This window comes from Abramis brama, assembly GCF_963993115.1.
Source record: "Abramis brama genome assembly, chromosome: 5".
In the NCBI taxonomy this organism is placed as follows: Eukaryota; Metazoa; Chordata; class Actinopteri; order Cypriniformes; family Leuciscidae; genus Abramis; species Abramis brama.
The window spans coordinates 24,047,550-24,066,123 of record NC_139967.1 but is presented as its reverse complement, the minus strand read 5'-3'; the positions used below and the strand labels follow the sequence as shown (position 1 = coordinate 24,066,123).

The 18,574-nt window shown below is 38.1% G+C and overlaps 1 protein-coding gene across 1 annotated transcript; it reads right to left on the bottom strand.

Moving 5' to 3' along the window:
* Window positions 1-1,388: 1,388 nt before the first annotated feature.
* On the bottom strand, window positions 1,389-5,010 carry LOC311084070 (leucine-rich repeat neuronal protein 4). The gene is made up of 2 exons (XM_084115915.1): window positions 4,890-5,010; window positions 1,389-2,602 (listed from the first exon to the last, which is right to left on the bottom strand). Exon 2 carries the CDS (start codon window positions 2,595-2,597, stop codon window positions 1,899-1,901), a length of 699 nt encoding a protein of 232 aa, XP_083972041.1. The 5' UTR covers window positions 2,598-2,602; window positions 4,890-5,010; the 3' UTR covers window positions 1,389-1,898.
* Window positions 5,011-18,574: the final 13,564 nt, after the last annotated feature.

The following is an 18,574-nucleotide window of genomic DNA, read 5'->3' as shown; positions in this document are numbered from 1 at the left end:
ATACGTGAGTTGGTGGCTAGGTGCTGCTGTTTGATATAATTTCTGCGGTAAATGAAAAATGTGAAAAATCCCAAGAATCCCTAACTTTTTTCTCTGCCCTGTGAAGAATCTGGACTTACCAAACCACCCCCTCATTTTTAGCAACTGATTTTAAACAGAAGCTGTAACTGCACTGTCACATGGACAGCAAAAAAATTAAATCATTATTTTAAATACAATCCTGACACACAATGATGTACTACACTTTTTTTCTTTTTTTTTGAGTTCCATAAGTCCTCTTTTTTTATTGCAATAACAATAACAATAGGGGAATACAGAGTCATACAAAACACTTGAATCTATAAAAAATTAAGAACACAATTCTGCATTTTGTATCAAAAAAACAATCATACATCTAATACATAAATTATCCTTTTCAACGGCTGAGATGTCTTAACAGCTTTACGATTGTTTGGTATTGAAGTCAGAGAGTCATAAAACCTTTAAGTCAGTGGAAAATAGTCTACCATTTGGTACAGTTAACATACATTTTGCTTTATGTATATGATATTTCCCAAATTTTGGTTTTATTATCCATTTAAATCGATATCACAATCCATAAACAAGACCCTCACTGGGTATTCTAGCAGTGTCTTTCAAAGAAGTACCCTCAAAGTTTTCCAGAGGTTGCTGGGCCTGATGGCAGCCACCTACGCTATGGTACCATTGGGCATGATGTCCCAGGGCGGGGTGTCTCCAGGACAATGGAGAATCCACCCCCAAGCAGTTCAGATGATTTGGGAGATCTTCAGGAAGGCAGAGGTAGACCTCTTCGCCTTCAACATTTTTAAAGAGAACAGGAATGGCCCAAAGCTCTCCAGTACCGATTGGGAAGGCCTTACAATTGCAAGGAATGTATGTTAATAATATTTCATTATTATTACATATTACATATATATTTCATTATATTACATTATATTACACTAGACGCTTTACCAATGCCTGAATCTTTTTAGATGGCTCTTAATTGTGAAAGATATACATATTTTACCCTGTCAGCCTCTGAAATCTTGGCTCAGGATTGCTGGCGATGGGTTTGGGACTGCATGTGTGTACTTGTGCAGTCAACAGCCAACCAGTGTTGTCATCATGATGTCATTTTCCTGTAGCTTTAGAGTGAGAAGTCACATGCTATTTATGGCTCAGGTGACTGTCCCAAAAAAATCGGTATTGAAAAAGAAAATATTTTTAGCATGTATAATATAATGATTTGAGCTGTTTAGATTTCAGTGTAGATTTTTGTATATGGTACGCACATGATATAAGAATATGTTTAGTGTTTTGATTTATCTATGATTTTCTAGGGAACATATATTTGATTTAATAAGAAAATAAACTGCCCCAAAGAATTCAAAATACAAAAAATCTTTTATTATTTTTGTAAGATTCATATTTACACAGATTATTTTAGCAAAAACGTACACTTAAAAAAGTAACCTAAAATGTGCTGTTGATCTGACCCAGTCCTAAATTTAAATGAGAAATAAAATAAAAAAAATAAAAAAAGAGAAAGAAGAAACAAACATACACAAGTTCAAAAGTGTGTTGGTGATTTGGGAAATGGTCTTGAAAAGGTGCCCATGATTAGAGTCAGCACAGTAGCAGTCTGCAATTTGTGTCTGTCCAAAATCACATTGTTAGACACTGACGACCAAATGAGAAGAATGTGCTGAGTCATTCGTCCACCTTCTCTGCGCCCCTCTTTCATTGAGTCATTAATACACTCCCTCTATCCAGCATGCTCACAGTGGGCTATCAGTCCACAGTCATTCATTTACTCCCATCATTCATACCAATATGAAGTGCATTTTTATGGCCACACACATACACACAAACAGATACACACTCCTTTCTCTCTGTTACAGAACTCCCCCAGTCTCGTTTCGTGCAGTAGACTTCCGCCATGTTTTGTGTCTCCACAGCAGCAGAGCCAGAACCAGAAGAACTATGAGTCCCACCACACCTCCAATAATGCCCAGCTTCAGCGCAAGTCCAGAGTTTGAATGTTGGGGTTCAAATGTAGCACACGAATGCATGCTCTCTGCGCTGACGCCGCCTAGATTCGCCGCTTTTACACACACGACCGCACCAGCTGCCACATCCAGCAATACTGTTGCCCTTTTCCTCTCCTCCACCCTCTCCCTCTCGATAACTTTGTCCTTGCCTTTCACCAAGACAATGTAGTGGGTGACAATGGAGGTCGGAGCACACCAGTGCACCACGACCCCTTTGTCATCCTGTTGAGTTAGACCCGAGAGGTGTGGTGGACTCGGGGGAATGTCTTGAGGGCTCAACCCCGGGCAGAGGCATGGTGTGACTTCTGCAAGCTCCTTGCAGGTTTGCTGCTGCTCCACACACATGTCATATTTGCATGGATGGAGTTCTGGGGCTTCGGAGGTAGACGAGCTGAGAGGCTCAGTGGTAGTTTCTTCGTATTCACTGTAATCATCATCGATGGGGGAACGGGGTCGAGTGGCATTCTGAGATGATGATGATGATGACAGGTCGAGAGAGTTGATGAGGAGGAGAAGGATGACAGGATGTAGACACACCAACATGATATCTGGTGGGGGGAAAAAAACACGAGTTACGAATGGAGCTTCAGATCAGAGGAGTCAACTGATTCCTTGGGTGAATGATCATCAATCAATTATCTTTAACTGATTTCATTAACAATTATTGACTAATAGCAGGGGCGTAGAATTTAGTAGGGACGCTAGGGACGTGTCCCTACCAATATCCAGTGACACTGATATGTCCCTAGCAATAATTTCGATCAAAACTTAAAATATATTTATATATAACCACTGTTTTCCGGTTGTGTCTTGTGGTTTTATGTATTAGGCTTATTTTATTTAATCAGAAAACATCTTAGATTAAAATCTCTTACAAGAGCGTGAGAAAAATGTACCAATTCATGGTACAGGAGATAGGCTACTTGTGAGAGGCTCTTGTGTGAAGCGGCAATGCTCCTCCAAAGGAAACCTAGATGTGGTAAGCTAGGGAGAAATCAACAGTTATAGTGACAAAATGTCCACACAAAGATGGCAATATCTGAAATACTTGTCCTAAAAATGTAAAAATGCCTAAAGTTTTCTGTGATAGGCAGGGTTAGTGTGGGGGATATAATATACAGTTTTATATCCTTGTTATCCTTGTTATTACTTGTTGAAATGAGAGGACTGTTTGATGAAGTTGAAACCCTTGTCATCCCAGTCTCATCAGCTGAGGCTGAAAGAAGTTTCAGTGCTCTTAGGAGACTGAAAACACGGCTCAGAGCAATGGTCACAAGTGACACTTAACAGTATTGCTGTGTGCCATGTCCAACAGGACAAACTGGACATTATTGATGTGAAACAAATATGCCAACAGTTCATTTCCGTTAAAGGGATAGTTCACTTAAAAATTCTGTCATCATTTACTCACCCTCAAGTTGTTTTAAACCTGTATGCATTTCTTTCTGCTGAACCAACATTCTTCAAAATATCTTCTTTTGTGTTCAGAAAAAGAAAGAAATTCATACAGGTCTTGAGGGTGTGTAAATGACAGAATTTTCATTTTTGGATAAACTATCCCTTTTGACAGATGCAGCTTCTGGGGATGTCCCCGTCCCCACCAATTTCAAAATCAAACCTACGCCCTTGACCAATAGTATTACCTTAAGAACTACAATTCTTGAATGTACAGTAATATATTTTCAGATTGCATCAGTTTTTAGGAATGTAATAAAAGTTTGTTACTGAATAAAAAGTAGCTCCAGATCAGTGGGCATCTCAAATGACTCATTCCTTAGGAGAATGTTTCAATCATCTTTAACTGATTGCATTAACCATTCTTGACTTAAGAGTTTAGAGTAAAATATCAGATTGTGTCATGCTAGAAGTTTTGTTGTTGAATAAAATATTACTTAATTTTAAAACTTTTAAAGATAACCTATTAAAGATACAATTTTAAATAAAAATTTAAAGTTAAACATGAACATGTCATTAAAGAAACACTTCTGTATTGTCGTTCAATTGCTAAATTCCCATCATATTGACATTTATGCACTTGGCAGATGCTTTAATCAAAAGTAAAATGAATTTAAGCTATACATTTTTTCAGATCATGCATCAAAGCTGGCAGTCGAAAGCATAATTACCGTAACACACCTGGAAAGATTACTTTTGACTCTTTTGTAATTCCCATTATTTCCAAGAGTGATCTTTAAATCTACTAGATTAGGCTACATCAAGCACATTTAGGAATCAAGCAGAAAGGAAAAAACAGCATTCCTGAATTGAAAAAAAAAACCCAGACACATGAAGTATACTAAGAAAGAAGAATCACTGCTAAACTGGCTGAGGAATGAATACGAAGTAAACAACCAATGGCACTTCAGAACCTGCTTCATATTTCTCATGTGACATTCTACATCTCCAGTGCAGATTATCTCAAGAAAACGGTTTACATTTAGCAGAGTGAATACAAACAATCCAGCCGTCCAGATCACTCTCTATTGCAAAACAAACCAGTTAGCAAACTGTTGCACAAACCTGGGTGAGTGTGTGTACCATGTAGTGCCATCTGCCCTTGGTAAAGATATCGATTAACATTCTTTTGCATGGGTAAACCTAACTAAACCAGATAGAGCTCATATAAAAACAACTCTGATGAGTTTTAGAGAGAACAATACTAGACAGCCATGTGATAAAGGAATTCAGAGCTTCAAGGTATTTTGAAAAGGCTTTTGTATTGAGCCTGTATGTTGCTTGCTGTCTCTCAGTTACTTTTGTATCAAAACTGAAATCGCAAGGTTAATGTATTGAAAAAAAGAGTTTGTAACAAAGATACGAACATTCATTTCTTACCTATTTAATAAGGGAGTCCAAAAAGTACTATCTTACAATCTTAAAATTTCTGGTATCCTCTTTCCTTTGCTCTTAATCGCTTGCTACAGCAACTCTCTCTCTCTCTCTCTCTCACTCCCCTACAATCACCTCCTTTTTCTTTCTAACCCCATCCCCCTCTCTCCCTCATCGCTCCACCTTTTCTCAGTTATTAGGTTTTCTGGCAGAGTGAATGTGTGTGGAATATGAGCACACACCTCTAATGAATCACAGCGATTACAGCTACATGTGCAGGTCAGAAACCTGACACGACACACACATGCACACACTCATTCAGAGCATCTGAGTTCATGTTGAGGAACTGCTATACCTTAACTCATTGACAATCCATTAATAAAAAGAGATCATATTTCATACACAACTGTACTTCAAATTATGCTGAAACAGGTTCTTACTATCCTAGCAGCAGAAATCATGTTTTTATGGTAAACAACTACTTGCATTGAATACAGCTCAGTCGTAGCCTCTCTGTGGCATGCTGGTATGATGGTGAACAAGAGGCTTTTTATTTCAGAGATTTGGAGACGGCTTGACAGCATGTGCTTCAAGCTTCAGTGGAATACTAATTCAAATGAAGATCTCAGTTTGTATTAACCAGAAATGTGGATTTGGTGTTCCACTAAAAAGATTTACTGCATCCTGGAGGCAGGCGTGTGTGTGTGTGTGTGTGTGTTTGAGCGAGAGAGTTTGGTTTTGGTGCAGCTGCTCTGACTGTAGAGAAGGAAGTCTGTTTTTTCATACTTAATGACAGTAAGAGTCAAAGTTCACGTCATTCATAAACTTACGCACAGTCACACACTTCCGTACACCCGCCTAACCACTTACACGCGTATACACACTTAGAAACACTGTCATATGGCACTGTGGTCAAGATTATTTCGTCATAATATACTTTTTGTTTTGAGTCATAGTCTGAATTGTAGGTTCAGTAGACAGACTGACTTCAGACAGACAGTCATAAAAACAGTAATGATTCACAGGTTTACCGTCAATAATAAGTTAATGTCACAGATAAAAAATAAAAATTGTTTGTTGTTGTTGACACTGACGAAGACAAAGAGCCGAAACGTTTGTCAGCTTTATCTCCTGTCAGTAATAAAACATTTTTAGAGTGCAGACCTTTTTTGCATTTTTGTTTGTTGTTGTTGTCATCCACCTTAAGATGTTTTAACCTTAAATCTTTTTAAAAATGTTCACACAATAAATAATGAAATGATTTATGTTATTTTTTTCATTCTTTTAACACTTTACAATAAAGTTCCATTTGTTAACAATATAAACTACATTAGTTAACATGAACTGTGTTAACCCAGTTGATTTTTATAATAACAAATTTATATATTTTAATACTTTAAGAGTAAAAATCAGGGTCTATAGGTTGGACAAGAGTACATGAATAAAATAAATAAATAAAAGGCATTTGAAAAGTAGCAAATATTAAGTTTCCAAGAAACTTTTAATATGACCTTCATATAACAAAAAGAAAAGGTTACATGTTAGATAATAGTTATTAACATGCTAGTTTTAATTAGCTAATTTTTGAATTTGAAGAAATGCCCATATGCTGTGAGCGAGACAAAAGCATTTCTACAACATTTACATGTACAATCGACAATAAAGTGCTCTTTTTTAAGATTTAACAGAATATCAACAGATCATCTGCTGTCAGGATTATTTGCAGTTCTAGAGGAAGTGTGTTCAGAAACACCGGATAGATGATATACTGACACACAATCCCCACTGGAGTTTTGAGGTGTGACATATCCATTGTGTATTCTTTTAGGGAGGATTTTCCTCTTTTTCAAGGGTCAATCAAGAGTTATAGGAAACTGAGAGATCTTTTCTGTCATGACTCTTCTGATCACAGCATGCAAGCCTCTTACCAGTATGAAGTACATGTAAAACCATCTGATGGTGCAACAGTGTTTGGTTACAAAGCCTTCATACTTAAGTACTGGAATCAGGAGGGCTCAACTCAAGCTCTAATTTCAACCTCAACGTATAAAGGTGAAGCTCCCCCAGAACTGTAACATGTCCTTTTCTTCTCTGTACTCTCTGAAAATCGAGACAGGCTCACACATGCACAACAAGACACAGCCAACCAACTGTGTACAGCATATCCTTTTCTGATCTCTAGCTGGCACACTGCACATTATGAAGCTCATATATACCAATATAAAATACAAAATGGCATTCCATTTTTGTACATGCAAGTGCTGTTAAATGCATTCACAGATCAGTCTTTATAAATACTTATACTACTATAAATAGCCTACATGTTTTTAATAATGAACATGTGTTTTCCAGAAAGAATCGATCACATGGGAATATTTTTCTGTGGGAAAGCTGAACATATGGGCATCTAGGGACAGACAAAATACTCTAATATTTGTATTTGTTCATGCATAACTAAAAATATTATACACCAAAGTGCAGTCTTTTTATTTTCAATTTCAAGGCCTGTGTTTTTTTTTTTTAAATGGCTTTTTTTTTAATGACTCATAAGTACATTTAATTGCGCAGTTATAATAATGGTCTTTATTTGTGTGGTCTGTTCAAGCAGGCTACATGTCGACATGCATAACTGAATATTGCGCACAACAAGCAAGGCCAATTCTAATGTTTAATGCTGCAGTCTTGTTGAATATGAGTTATAATGCACCCACAGGTATGATCCCATTCGGATTAAAGCGTTTCAATTACATTTTAAAGAACAAATTATCGATTCAGTCCGACTTCAGACACATTTTAAGTATATGTAAACGTACCATTGCTAGTTTTATTCTTTGCAATCCTTCTATATTTTCATTTTAGGGATCTTTTAGAAGAACAACACTACGTTTTTACCTTCCCACTTCACTTCCTTCCCCCCTTTGTCATTCTCCTGTCTTTATATTTCTCTCCATTTTCTCTACATCTGTCACACAGATATGCTCCTCAACCTCTCTCTCTCTCTCTCTCTCTCCATCACATCTGGTGGTGATTAACTGGTGTGCTGAAAGCAGCTGCAGAAGGGAGCAGCTGCAAAGAAAAACAAGCACGCATGTCATGCATCCCATCAGACCTAGGGTGTGTTTAGTGGGGAAATGAAATAAGCATGTATTTAAGGGTGTAGCTGTAGTGTGCATATGTGTGAGTGTGTGTTTTATCACAGTTTGTGTATTTGAGCTTTATTATGTCTGATTTATCCAAATGGATGTAACTTGGGGCAGCAGTTTCTAAATTACATGTTTAGTTTGGGTGTTTATTAAATGCACTGTTGCTTAACACTTTATGGTTTGTCTTGTTTGGTTTATAAAGTACATCCTGTCCCCATTACGCAGCAGTTAATAGTATTAAACTGGAATGGAGCTGTGTCATCAGGGATCTGGAAACGATTTAATTGCACATTCTGCCCACTACATTCTATTCTTCACTTCTACAGCATACTTTACTTCCTGTATAGAACACAGCAGTTGTGTTCCAAACGTAAAAATCCCATTCATTTTCTTTATAGGGCAATAATCCTTTAAAGCCTATGCTTTTGTTGAAGCCATCAGCAATAAATTGAAATATAGCATTATGTAGCATCATGTGCCCTCATAATCTTTAATCAAATCAACTTCTCCTTCCTCTTACAGCGACATCTCATCTCTGATGGCGTGTTTATTGGCATGAGGGCGAGACAACCTGACTGAACCTACATGAGATCACAGCAATAGCAAACCACAACGATCCAATCAATACCCGATGGACAAAATCAAGGCCCACCCTACATTTTTTTTCTTGTTCGAGAAGCTGTTTCAATTGGATTTATGTCACAATAGGGAAGACAAGTCTATAGCAACTTCAGTTTCAGGCCGACTTTCAAATCAGGAATCCTGGTGGAAGAACTACATTATCCATGATTTTGCAAAGAAATCTTGTGAAATAGCCTAGTGCATTGGTGCCTGCCCACTTTTCCAGCCGTGTTGGTTCTGGAAGATTTTTTTCCATTCATTTTTCCCATATGTTTGAACTAAGCCAATAAGCTACAAGGTGAATCAAAAAAATTCCTAACTTTTATTTGTTATACAAAACTGTATACTTAACAGCTTTAATGATGAAAATAATTACAATCCCATTAATCCTTGTGAATGACAATCAAATTAAAAAACAATGGTGAAATATAAAACTATCATTTAAAGTTGCTGATTATATCTAAACTATCACCACAAGAAATCAGTAGCTCCCACCCACTCCCATGAAGCACTGCGAATGACAATAGTCTCCCTACACTCTCAAAATATTTAGATATTGCATTTGTGCATATTTTGCAATAAATGTAAAATATATTGTTACAATGTATATACACACACACACACACACACACACATATACATACATATATATATATATATATATATATATATATATATATATATATATATATACACACATACACATACTTTATATATGTCACAGGTCGGTGGCTGTAATGAACACAATGAAAACTTAATTAAAAACAGAACATACACATGACATTACACCCCCCTCCCGGAAGGTGAGTCCTCGCGCCATATTAAGTCCAACAGGGGAGGGAGGGTTGGCGCTCAGGAAGCGGATGAGAGGCTGGAGAAGGGGCTGGAGAAGGGGGTGGAAAGGTGGCTTAGATGGGACAAGTGTCAGGTTTCGTACAAACGAAGCAGGCAAGATGGTAAGTTTGATATTTTAATAGCAGAATGGATCGGACACAGCGTGAAAGGTGAGTAAACAGGAAGTAGATAATTGGATGAAGCTTAACTGAATGATAACAAAGTCTGTTATCTGAAATGCTGAAGATGGACTGAAGACAGGCTGAAGAAGATCGGGATCGATGGTAAGTATGCAGGTAGGTGAAGTAGAGAGTCTGAGTGTCATAGACATGTATTGACGAGACCAGACAAAGTACCGGGAGCCAGGGATTCACAGGGATGGGTATCTCGGTGATGGCCTCCGTGGAGTGTCTGGGAGACTGAGTGGCTCTGAGACGGCCTCAGCCGACACTGGAGAGGAGTCTGGACTGTGCTCAGGGGCTGGTAGGGATCTGTGTGTGGCCCAGACACAAATAAATGTTAGAGCCATTATGGACAGTGCAATGTTCTCTGGGTTGAGCTCTGGAATTTCCCTTACTGGAACAGACTCGGGAATTTCACTCACTGGAATGGACTCAGGAATTTCGCACTCAGGAACGAACTCAGGAATATCACTCACTGGAAGCATTGTGACCATTTGAACTGGCAATGCGGCAATCCTTGGACTTGAAGACACTGTGACCATTTGTATTGGCAGTGCAGACAAATCCATCTGTAGTAATGGGTCTTGCATTCTGTCATGGGTCGTGGCTATAATGAAGTGCATGACGAAGGAGATATTCAAAATAAATCTTTAATCCAAGAATCAAAACAATGATCCAGAGAATAACACAGAGGAAACACAACCACGAACGCACTGACTTCAAACAATGCAAGACAAAGAACAGACAGAAACTAAAGGCTTAAATACACAGGCAAACAAAGTAGCTGACGAGACAATTGACAAGACACACCTGAACAGAATACTCAAATCAATCAGAAACCATGGAGACCAACAGGCATGACAGAACTAATTAACAAACTTACTGCAAACAGAAACAAAATATTTCTACATTATTTTTTATTTGATTATGTCATTTGCAGTGCTTCATGAAATTGGTAGTTCTTTCCACCAATAAATCTGTTAGGTACACAGTCTTGTAGCCTACCTTTATTTTTTTGTCCTATTTTCAAAAAATGTTTTGCTCCAGATCAAAGTGTGATCACCCTGTTGGGGTTAATTTCGAGACAATGATTGGCTAACTGTCTGTACGTATTCCTATACATGGCCCAACCAAATTGACCACATATTTTGTTCATGGCACTACATGTTTGTTTTAACTCAAATAGAGGATGTGGTTGTGTAACACATTGCATTGGTAGTTCAGTGAATTGAGCAATATAATTCCTGAAAGTTATCAGCATAGAAACTGTAATCTGATAAAATTGCAAGCATGTCCAGACTCTATTAAAGGGGCTGGCAGACAGTCTAGTTTCTACAGGTCATGGAGAGTGTGTCCATAAAGTTACCGCGATTTGCTGCTCTTAGTAGACATTTTGTACCTTTAAAATATCCTGCAAGTTTCATAGCTTAAAGGGATAGTTCACCCAAAAATGAAAATTAGCCCATGATTTACTCACCCTGAAGCCATCCTAGGTGTATATGACATTCTTCTTTTCAGACGAATACAATCGGAGTTATATTAAAAAATGTCCTGGCTCTTCCAAGCTTTATATTGGGAGTGAATGGGCACAATAAGTCCATACAATAGTGCATCATATCCATCATAAAGGTGTCCCAAACAGATCCGAGGGGTTAATAAAGGCCTTCTGAAGTGAAGCTGGTGTGTTGGTATAAAAACAAAAAATCCATATTTAAAACTTTATCGACTAAAATAACTAGCTTCCGGCAGACGGCCGTACGCATCGATTTACGCCAAAAGACTAACCCTAGGACTTGATGCACAACGTAATGACGAATGCGGTTGCCCAGCCCTGTTTGTTTGAACCGCTAGAGGCGTCACCTACATCCTACGTCATACATCGTCAAGTGTTACTCTTTTGGCGTAAGTCGACTTGCGTACGGCCTCCTTATAATCACTGACGCTGTCAACTGGATACATTATACAGATGCCTATTCAGTTCCTGACAAATGGAAGAGTGAAATAACATTCGCTTTTATGCGTCCAGTTGAAACAGCTTATTTGCGTCTCTCTACCAACCTCAGCCCAGCATCAGAAACAAGTGAATGGCTTATTTTAACGGTGTCCCGCGTCTGAGGATTATATGTTTGTTCGGAGCATTTTGTTTTCAAAAAGAGGCACAGTGCATGGAGAGTTTGCAAAGAAACTTTTGTTAAATGATGAAGCAGACAACTAGGATCTGACAGCTGCTGTATCAAAACCGTAAGTAAATGATTGTATGCTTTGTCTGTAAATGGCAGTTCTATATGGATAATGTTTTCAAAACACTTGCGTGCAATAACGAGTAGGCGTTGATATGTTGCAATGGAGTTGCATAACAGTGGCTGTTTACAGGCAAAAATCTGTCTGAATCATTTCAGACAAATTTTAAATTGACATTTCAGGTCAATTTAAAATAAATGTTTTTCCATATATATATATATATATATATATATATATATATATATATATATATTTTTTTTTATTTTTTATGTAAAACACTTAATTAACATTATAAATTAACCTCCAGGAACATTTTAAAATAATAAATAAATAAATCCATGTCTTGACCTCTTTAATGCAAAATAATAATAATATTATATATATATATATATATATATATATATATATATATATATATATATAAACAAAAGTTCACAGCACAGTTGTCTGTGGAGGAACACATATTACATTGTCAACAAGGAGTCTCATTCACAGTCTTTTCTGATCAAATTATAGTCAAAGGAGACGAATGCAGAGACAGTGAGTGAAAGGAAGATTATACAGAATACTAGATCTATGCAACTCTATGCATTCTAACAGCTGCTGTTTGACTGAAACAGGTTTCCTTACACACCGCCAAACACAAGCTGTACTGAGCAGAAATGATCTAATGTTCTTATCAATGCACTGAGTCTTAAGGGAATATGGGCCAGGAGAGGCTAATTATAAAAAACAAGGGCAGTGGTTTGACTGGAGTGATAATCAAGAGTTATTTCAGTCTGTTAGCGAATGCAAACATATGCTGGCAGTCTGGCACACACAGCTCACACAACCAGTCCAGTCAATCTGAATCGGTTCACTTTATTCACAGAGAGTAAGAAAAAAATAGACCTGAAGGAAGAGACTATGAAAAAGGTGTATACAATGTTATTGCTATATAGCAATTATGAATGGCACCTTTTAAGCAGGATGGCACGAAATAATTTGAATAGTAGTATGCATGTGAGCACAGTCAGCACACATGTTCCAGGGGTTTAAACCCCTAGAGACTGGGGACAGTTGCAACACTTTTTGCATTTCTCTCAGTTACTCAGAGACTATTTGGACTAGACCAACCAAATTTGTATACATTAAACTTGCATCTGTCTGCTAATTACCCATACCATTTAAAGATGATTATATATGACATATCGTTCACTCAATGAGCATAGAATTCTGAAAATATTAACTGTTTTAGGCCTACTATAATATTATAGTATTATTTATTTCAATAATATTATTGTAGCCTATAATTTATTTATTGAGTCATATTTATCAATTAACAGTTATTGAGTTTTGTTTGTTTATGTGTAGAACATAGGCCTACATAGATTCAGTGTGCAGGTGTTACAGATGCTATTCAATACGGTGGCCCAGTAGTGCACAACACAACGAAATTTAAAAAGCAAACATAAGTTCACAACACAACGAAATTAAGCCACAACACAACGAAATGAATCCACACAACGGAAATGAGCCACAACACAACGGAAATAAGCCACAACACAACAGAAAATGTACAACACAACGAAATAAAGCCGCAACACAACGGAAATGCTCCCGACCACTAGAGGGTTCTCGGAGCCATTGTTCTATAGAGTCGGCAGTCTTAATTTATCAATACCACGATTAGTTTTTACAGTATGCAACCATTGTATATCGACATAAAATATACTTCAAAATCACCTATATGAATTATAGCTGTGTATTTAGCCTACTGGAGAATTATTTGACGCGCTACCACAGCGCATGATCCGTAAGCGAACGTCTGGCAATTCCACCAAGTGGTTAAAACGTACAATTTATAATATATAATTTGATAAATAAAAACACAAACCATTTGGTGAATTGCAGAAGTTACAGGAATGTATTGGCACAATTCCACCTGTAATAAGTCAGTCTGATCACTAAGAACCTACCACAAGCTTTAGGACATGAAAAAGTAGGCCTAATGTTTTTATAAAAAAACAAATTGTGTACTGTGCATAGGGAGCTATTGGCACAATTTCACCCGGTGTAAGTCAGTCTGGTTAATAGGAACTACAACCTTTGAAACATGATAAAAGAAAAAAAAAACTTTTATTATGTTACAGAAATGTCCTAAAAAACATAACAATTGTTTACTGTAATGAAGGGAGGTATTGGGGGGGAAAAAATCAGCTGTAGTAAGTCAGTCTATTACCAATACAATAAAGCTTTGGATTTGGAACATGTCTGTTTTTGAATGTTAAAAGTAATTTTAATTAATACAAATTATACGTTTTAACAACTTGAAAGAATTGGCGGACGTTCCGGTACGTTCACACGGGTCGTCAGCGTCAACGCTTGACGGAAGGCGTGGCTGAAGTTTGGCACTGACGCCATGGTCATAGCAGCGTCAGCCAATGAAATTAGACAGGAACTCAACAACAAGCTTCATTGTCATTCAATGGTCATAAAGGACCGGGTGATTGCCCACCGCAATAATTAGTTTCTCCTCCATTTTAAAATTTATCCTCAGTTTGCTGCTCTTGAACAGGATGAACGTGATTGGCTGCCGCCTGGCTACTGTATTTGCATAGAGCGATCTGATTGGCTGACGCTTCCGTCGGCGGCGCTTCACTGGCGTTGCTCGCGGCAGAAGTTGAAAAATTCTCAACTTCTGCCGCGAGCAACGCCAGTGAAGCGCCGCCGACGGATCCACAATTCTTTTCGGCAACGCTTGACGTCACCCATTCAAAGTCTATAGGCTTGTTTGAGATGAGCAAAATCTGCGCAGAACCGATCACCGGTGATCACCGCGAGATGCATGCCGGTTAGAAATGTGTCCTAGTGCGGTCCGCCTTGCTCTGATGTCATGCTGACGTATGTCAAAAAACTCTCGCGATCGCAAGGCGCACGTGTCGGATTCTGCAGGCGAGCGCAGTTGCTCTCCACTGACTGCGCTGATCAAAAGCATGATGGGAAACGACTTGCTGACGACACAGTTTAATGCTCATTGGTTTAAACAACCGTGATGTATTGTTCTCTTTTAAAATGTTTGAATTTAAAACTCTGATATTGTGTTTTTATGTGGATAAATTATGTGTGATTATTCCCAAACTCTCTGACAGTGTTATCTCTATAGCCTATGGGTTATTTGATTGTTGTCATATTTATAAAATATATATAGCCTATATATTTAACATGTCTGTAATTAAAGTAAAAATGATTGATAAACACGTCTTTGGTATGTAATTAAATAACAAGTACTTTGGTGTCTTGTTCATAATATTTATTTTAATATAAAAGCAACAGAACTTAAATTACATCCAGTTTATTAGCAACACTGTGCACGAGCGTGAATATCGTGAATCCCGCGATATCCATCTTTGATCTCACAGGTGTCAGATCCACTGCGAGAAGAGAGATCTGTCCGTCTTGCCTGCACTTTTTTCACTCCTCCCCTCACTGCAGCCGCCTACTCTCGCATACATTTCAGGCGAGGCAAGGCGCATCTCAAACAAGCCTAATGGGAAGCGCTGACGCTGACGCCCCGTGTGAATGTACTCAGGGATCAAGCGCTGATAGCGCGTCAAAGCATTGTAGAGTATAAATATGCAGCTATAATGCACGTAGGTGATTTTGAATTAATAAATGTCGATATACAATGGTTAGCTACATACTGTTAAAACTAATAGTGGTGTAGTTAAATGTTTTAGTGGCATGGAAAACTAACTTTATCACGCTCCGAGAGCCCTCGGGAGCATTTCCGCAGTAAGGGTAAAATCTTTCCGTGGCAGGGGCAGCTGCCACTGGCGCCTGTCACTCGACCTGCCACCGCTATATGCGCCTGTCACTCAACCTGCCACCGCTATATGCGCCTGTCACTCGACCTGCCACCGCTATATGCGCCTGTCACTCGACCTGCCACCGCTATACGCGCCTGTCACTCGACCTGCCACCGCTATACGCGCCTGTCACTCGACCTGCCACCGCTATATGCGCCTGTCACTCGACCTGCCACCGCTATACGCGCCTGTCCCGCGACCTGCCACCGCTATACGCGCCTGTCCCGCGACCCGTCACGGCTATGCGCCTGTCCCGCGATCTGTCGCGGCTATACTCGCCTGTCAGTCGACCCGTCACGGCTATACTCGCCTGTCCCGCTTTCTGTCACGGTTATACTCGCCTGTCCCGCGACCCGTCACGGCTATACTCGCCTGTCCCGCGACCTGTCACGGCTATACTCGCCTGTCCCGCGACCTGTCACGGCTATACTCGCCTGTCACTCGACCTGTCACGGCCAGGGGCGGCTCCAGAGAATTTTTAACATGTGCTGAGGGGGTGCTAGATCGCTGAGGGGGTGCTAGATCATTGACTGGGGGAGCTGCCTAATTATAGGCTATATATATATATATATATATATATATATATATATATATAGGCTACATGCATAAGTTTGTTTCCGCCACAGAATAAAACATTTTAAAAGATAATTGCGACTTTATTTCTCAGAATTGCGAGATATAAAGTCAGAATTGCGTGAAATAAAGTCGCAATTGCGTGTTATAAAGTCAGAATTGCGAGATATAAAGTCAGAATTGCGTGAAATAAAGTCGCAATTGCGTCTTATGAAGTCAGAATTCTGACTTTTTTTCTCGCAAAATGCGACTATATCACGCAATTCTGACTTTATAACACGCAATTGTGAGTTTATATCTCGCAATTCTAACATCTTTTCTTAGAATTGTGAGATATAAACTCACAATTGTGAGATATAAAGTCCAATTCTAAGGGGAAAAAAGACGGACTTTTTTTTTTTTACCTCAGAATAGTTTATATCTCACAATTCTGACTTTATAACACGCAATTGCGACTTTATATCATGCAATTCTGACTTTATATCTCGCAATTGCGACTTTATTTCTCAGAAATAAACTTTATTTCGCAATTGTGAGAAAAAAAGTCAGAATTGTGAGATAAAAAGTCGCAATTATTATTATTTATTTATTATTCAGTGGCGGAAACAAGCTTCCATATAAATGAGCAAAACTTGCCCACTAAATATTTAGCTATAATATTCAATTATTTTAATGACCACAATTAAAGTTTTAATTTTATTAAATTGAACAAGCGCAATATTCAGCATTCAATCAAATAGAAAAGATGTTTTATTAATAATAATGTTATTTCAACATAATATCTCGTTATTCCGACATAATATGTGTGCGTGCAACAAGCAAGATGGGCATTTGTAAATCCGGTGACGCGTGCATTGATTTTTATTAATAAACTAGTGTTTTCTGGCAGTGTTGGCTGCAAAGATGAAGTTGACGATCGCCATATTCGTAGTGAACGCGCCAATAGAGAGAAATGCACATAATGGATTACATAATCACAGAGTAGCCTTTTTCTTTTCGTTTTGAATTATTTCGTTTAAAGACATTTCAAGCTTGGTGTATTTGATGTATTTCTCATGTCTATGTGAGGCATACACTGAGTTTCGTTAAGTTAGGATGAGATGCGCTCCAGTTCACGTGCAATGCAAGTGACTGCACGTGCGCCTCCATGATTATATTGGCCGTTATATTTGCTTCCTATTTATTAAATCCAGGCAATTGGTTGATGAAAAATTGATTAAAATTAAGATACAATTTATACAAAACGAAATTCACTTTAAAGAAAGGTTTTCTACAAAACAAAACTTAAAGGTGCCTTATGTAAAAATAAATAAATTCATACTCCACATTCCATACCAGATGGGGGCAGTATACCTCCAGAAAGTGAGTTGGTCTACTCTAGAGTATGAATATCTTCAAGCTACTCCCCTTCACCTTTACCAGTGAATATGTTCATATTCGTTTTGTTCATATTACATTTTTATTGTTAGTTTGAATTACATTAATTTGACAGACAGCATTCGCTGATGTTGACCAAGCTAGCGCCAACGTAACCAGAGCTTCCAACTCTCACGCATTAACCGTGAGACACACGCAAACACTTTTCACACGCTCTCACACCACACATCAATTTTCTCACGCACAGAAAAATCGCGAAGCAAAGAGGACACGGAGACCGACAGACTAGACAGAGCAGGTTAGTTATGATATAAAAAAATCTCAGCTCTCAGATTCTGTCAATTAAATACCGTTTTGGCGCTTGTAAATGTTACACGACAGATCCCTAGCGCATGTGAACCGATCATCTCTACTAGCTAATAGTAAAAAAATCACGAACACTGAAAGATACAGTAACGTTAGGCTACAACTTACCAAAATGTATTCCTCATACATAATATCGACCAATCAGTGTTTTTTTATCATCGTGAAGAGGTCAATAACACAGCTGGAGAACAATTATGTCAGATTTACCTCAGGAAAGCCATTTAATATACATAATATAGGTCACGTAGTTGGCAAGAAAAAAAGAGCAATAGAGATTGTGCTATGTGTACTATATTACAATACTGTATTTATGAACGTTATATACGTTTATCGAACAGCCTTCGATACATTTCTATGTTATAACTTCCCGAAAATCTACACAAACATATAAAACAAACTTCTAACGAAATACTAACAGCATCTTACTTACCAATCCAAACGAAATGTTGCAAGTTCGAAGTCAAACCTCATTTTTTTCATGTCCATTAGTTGTCTCCAGCGATGGA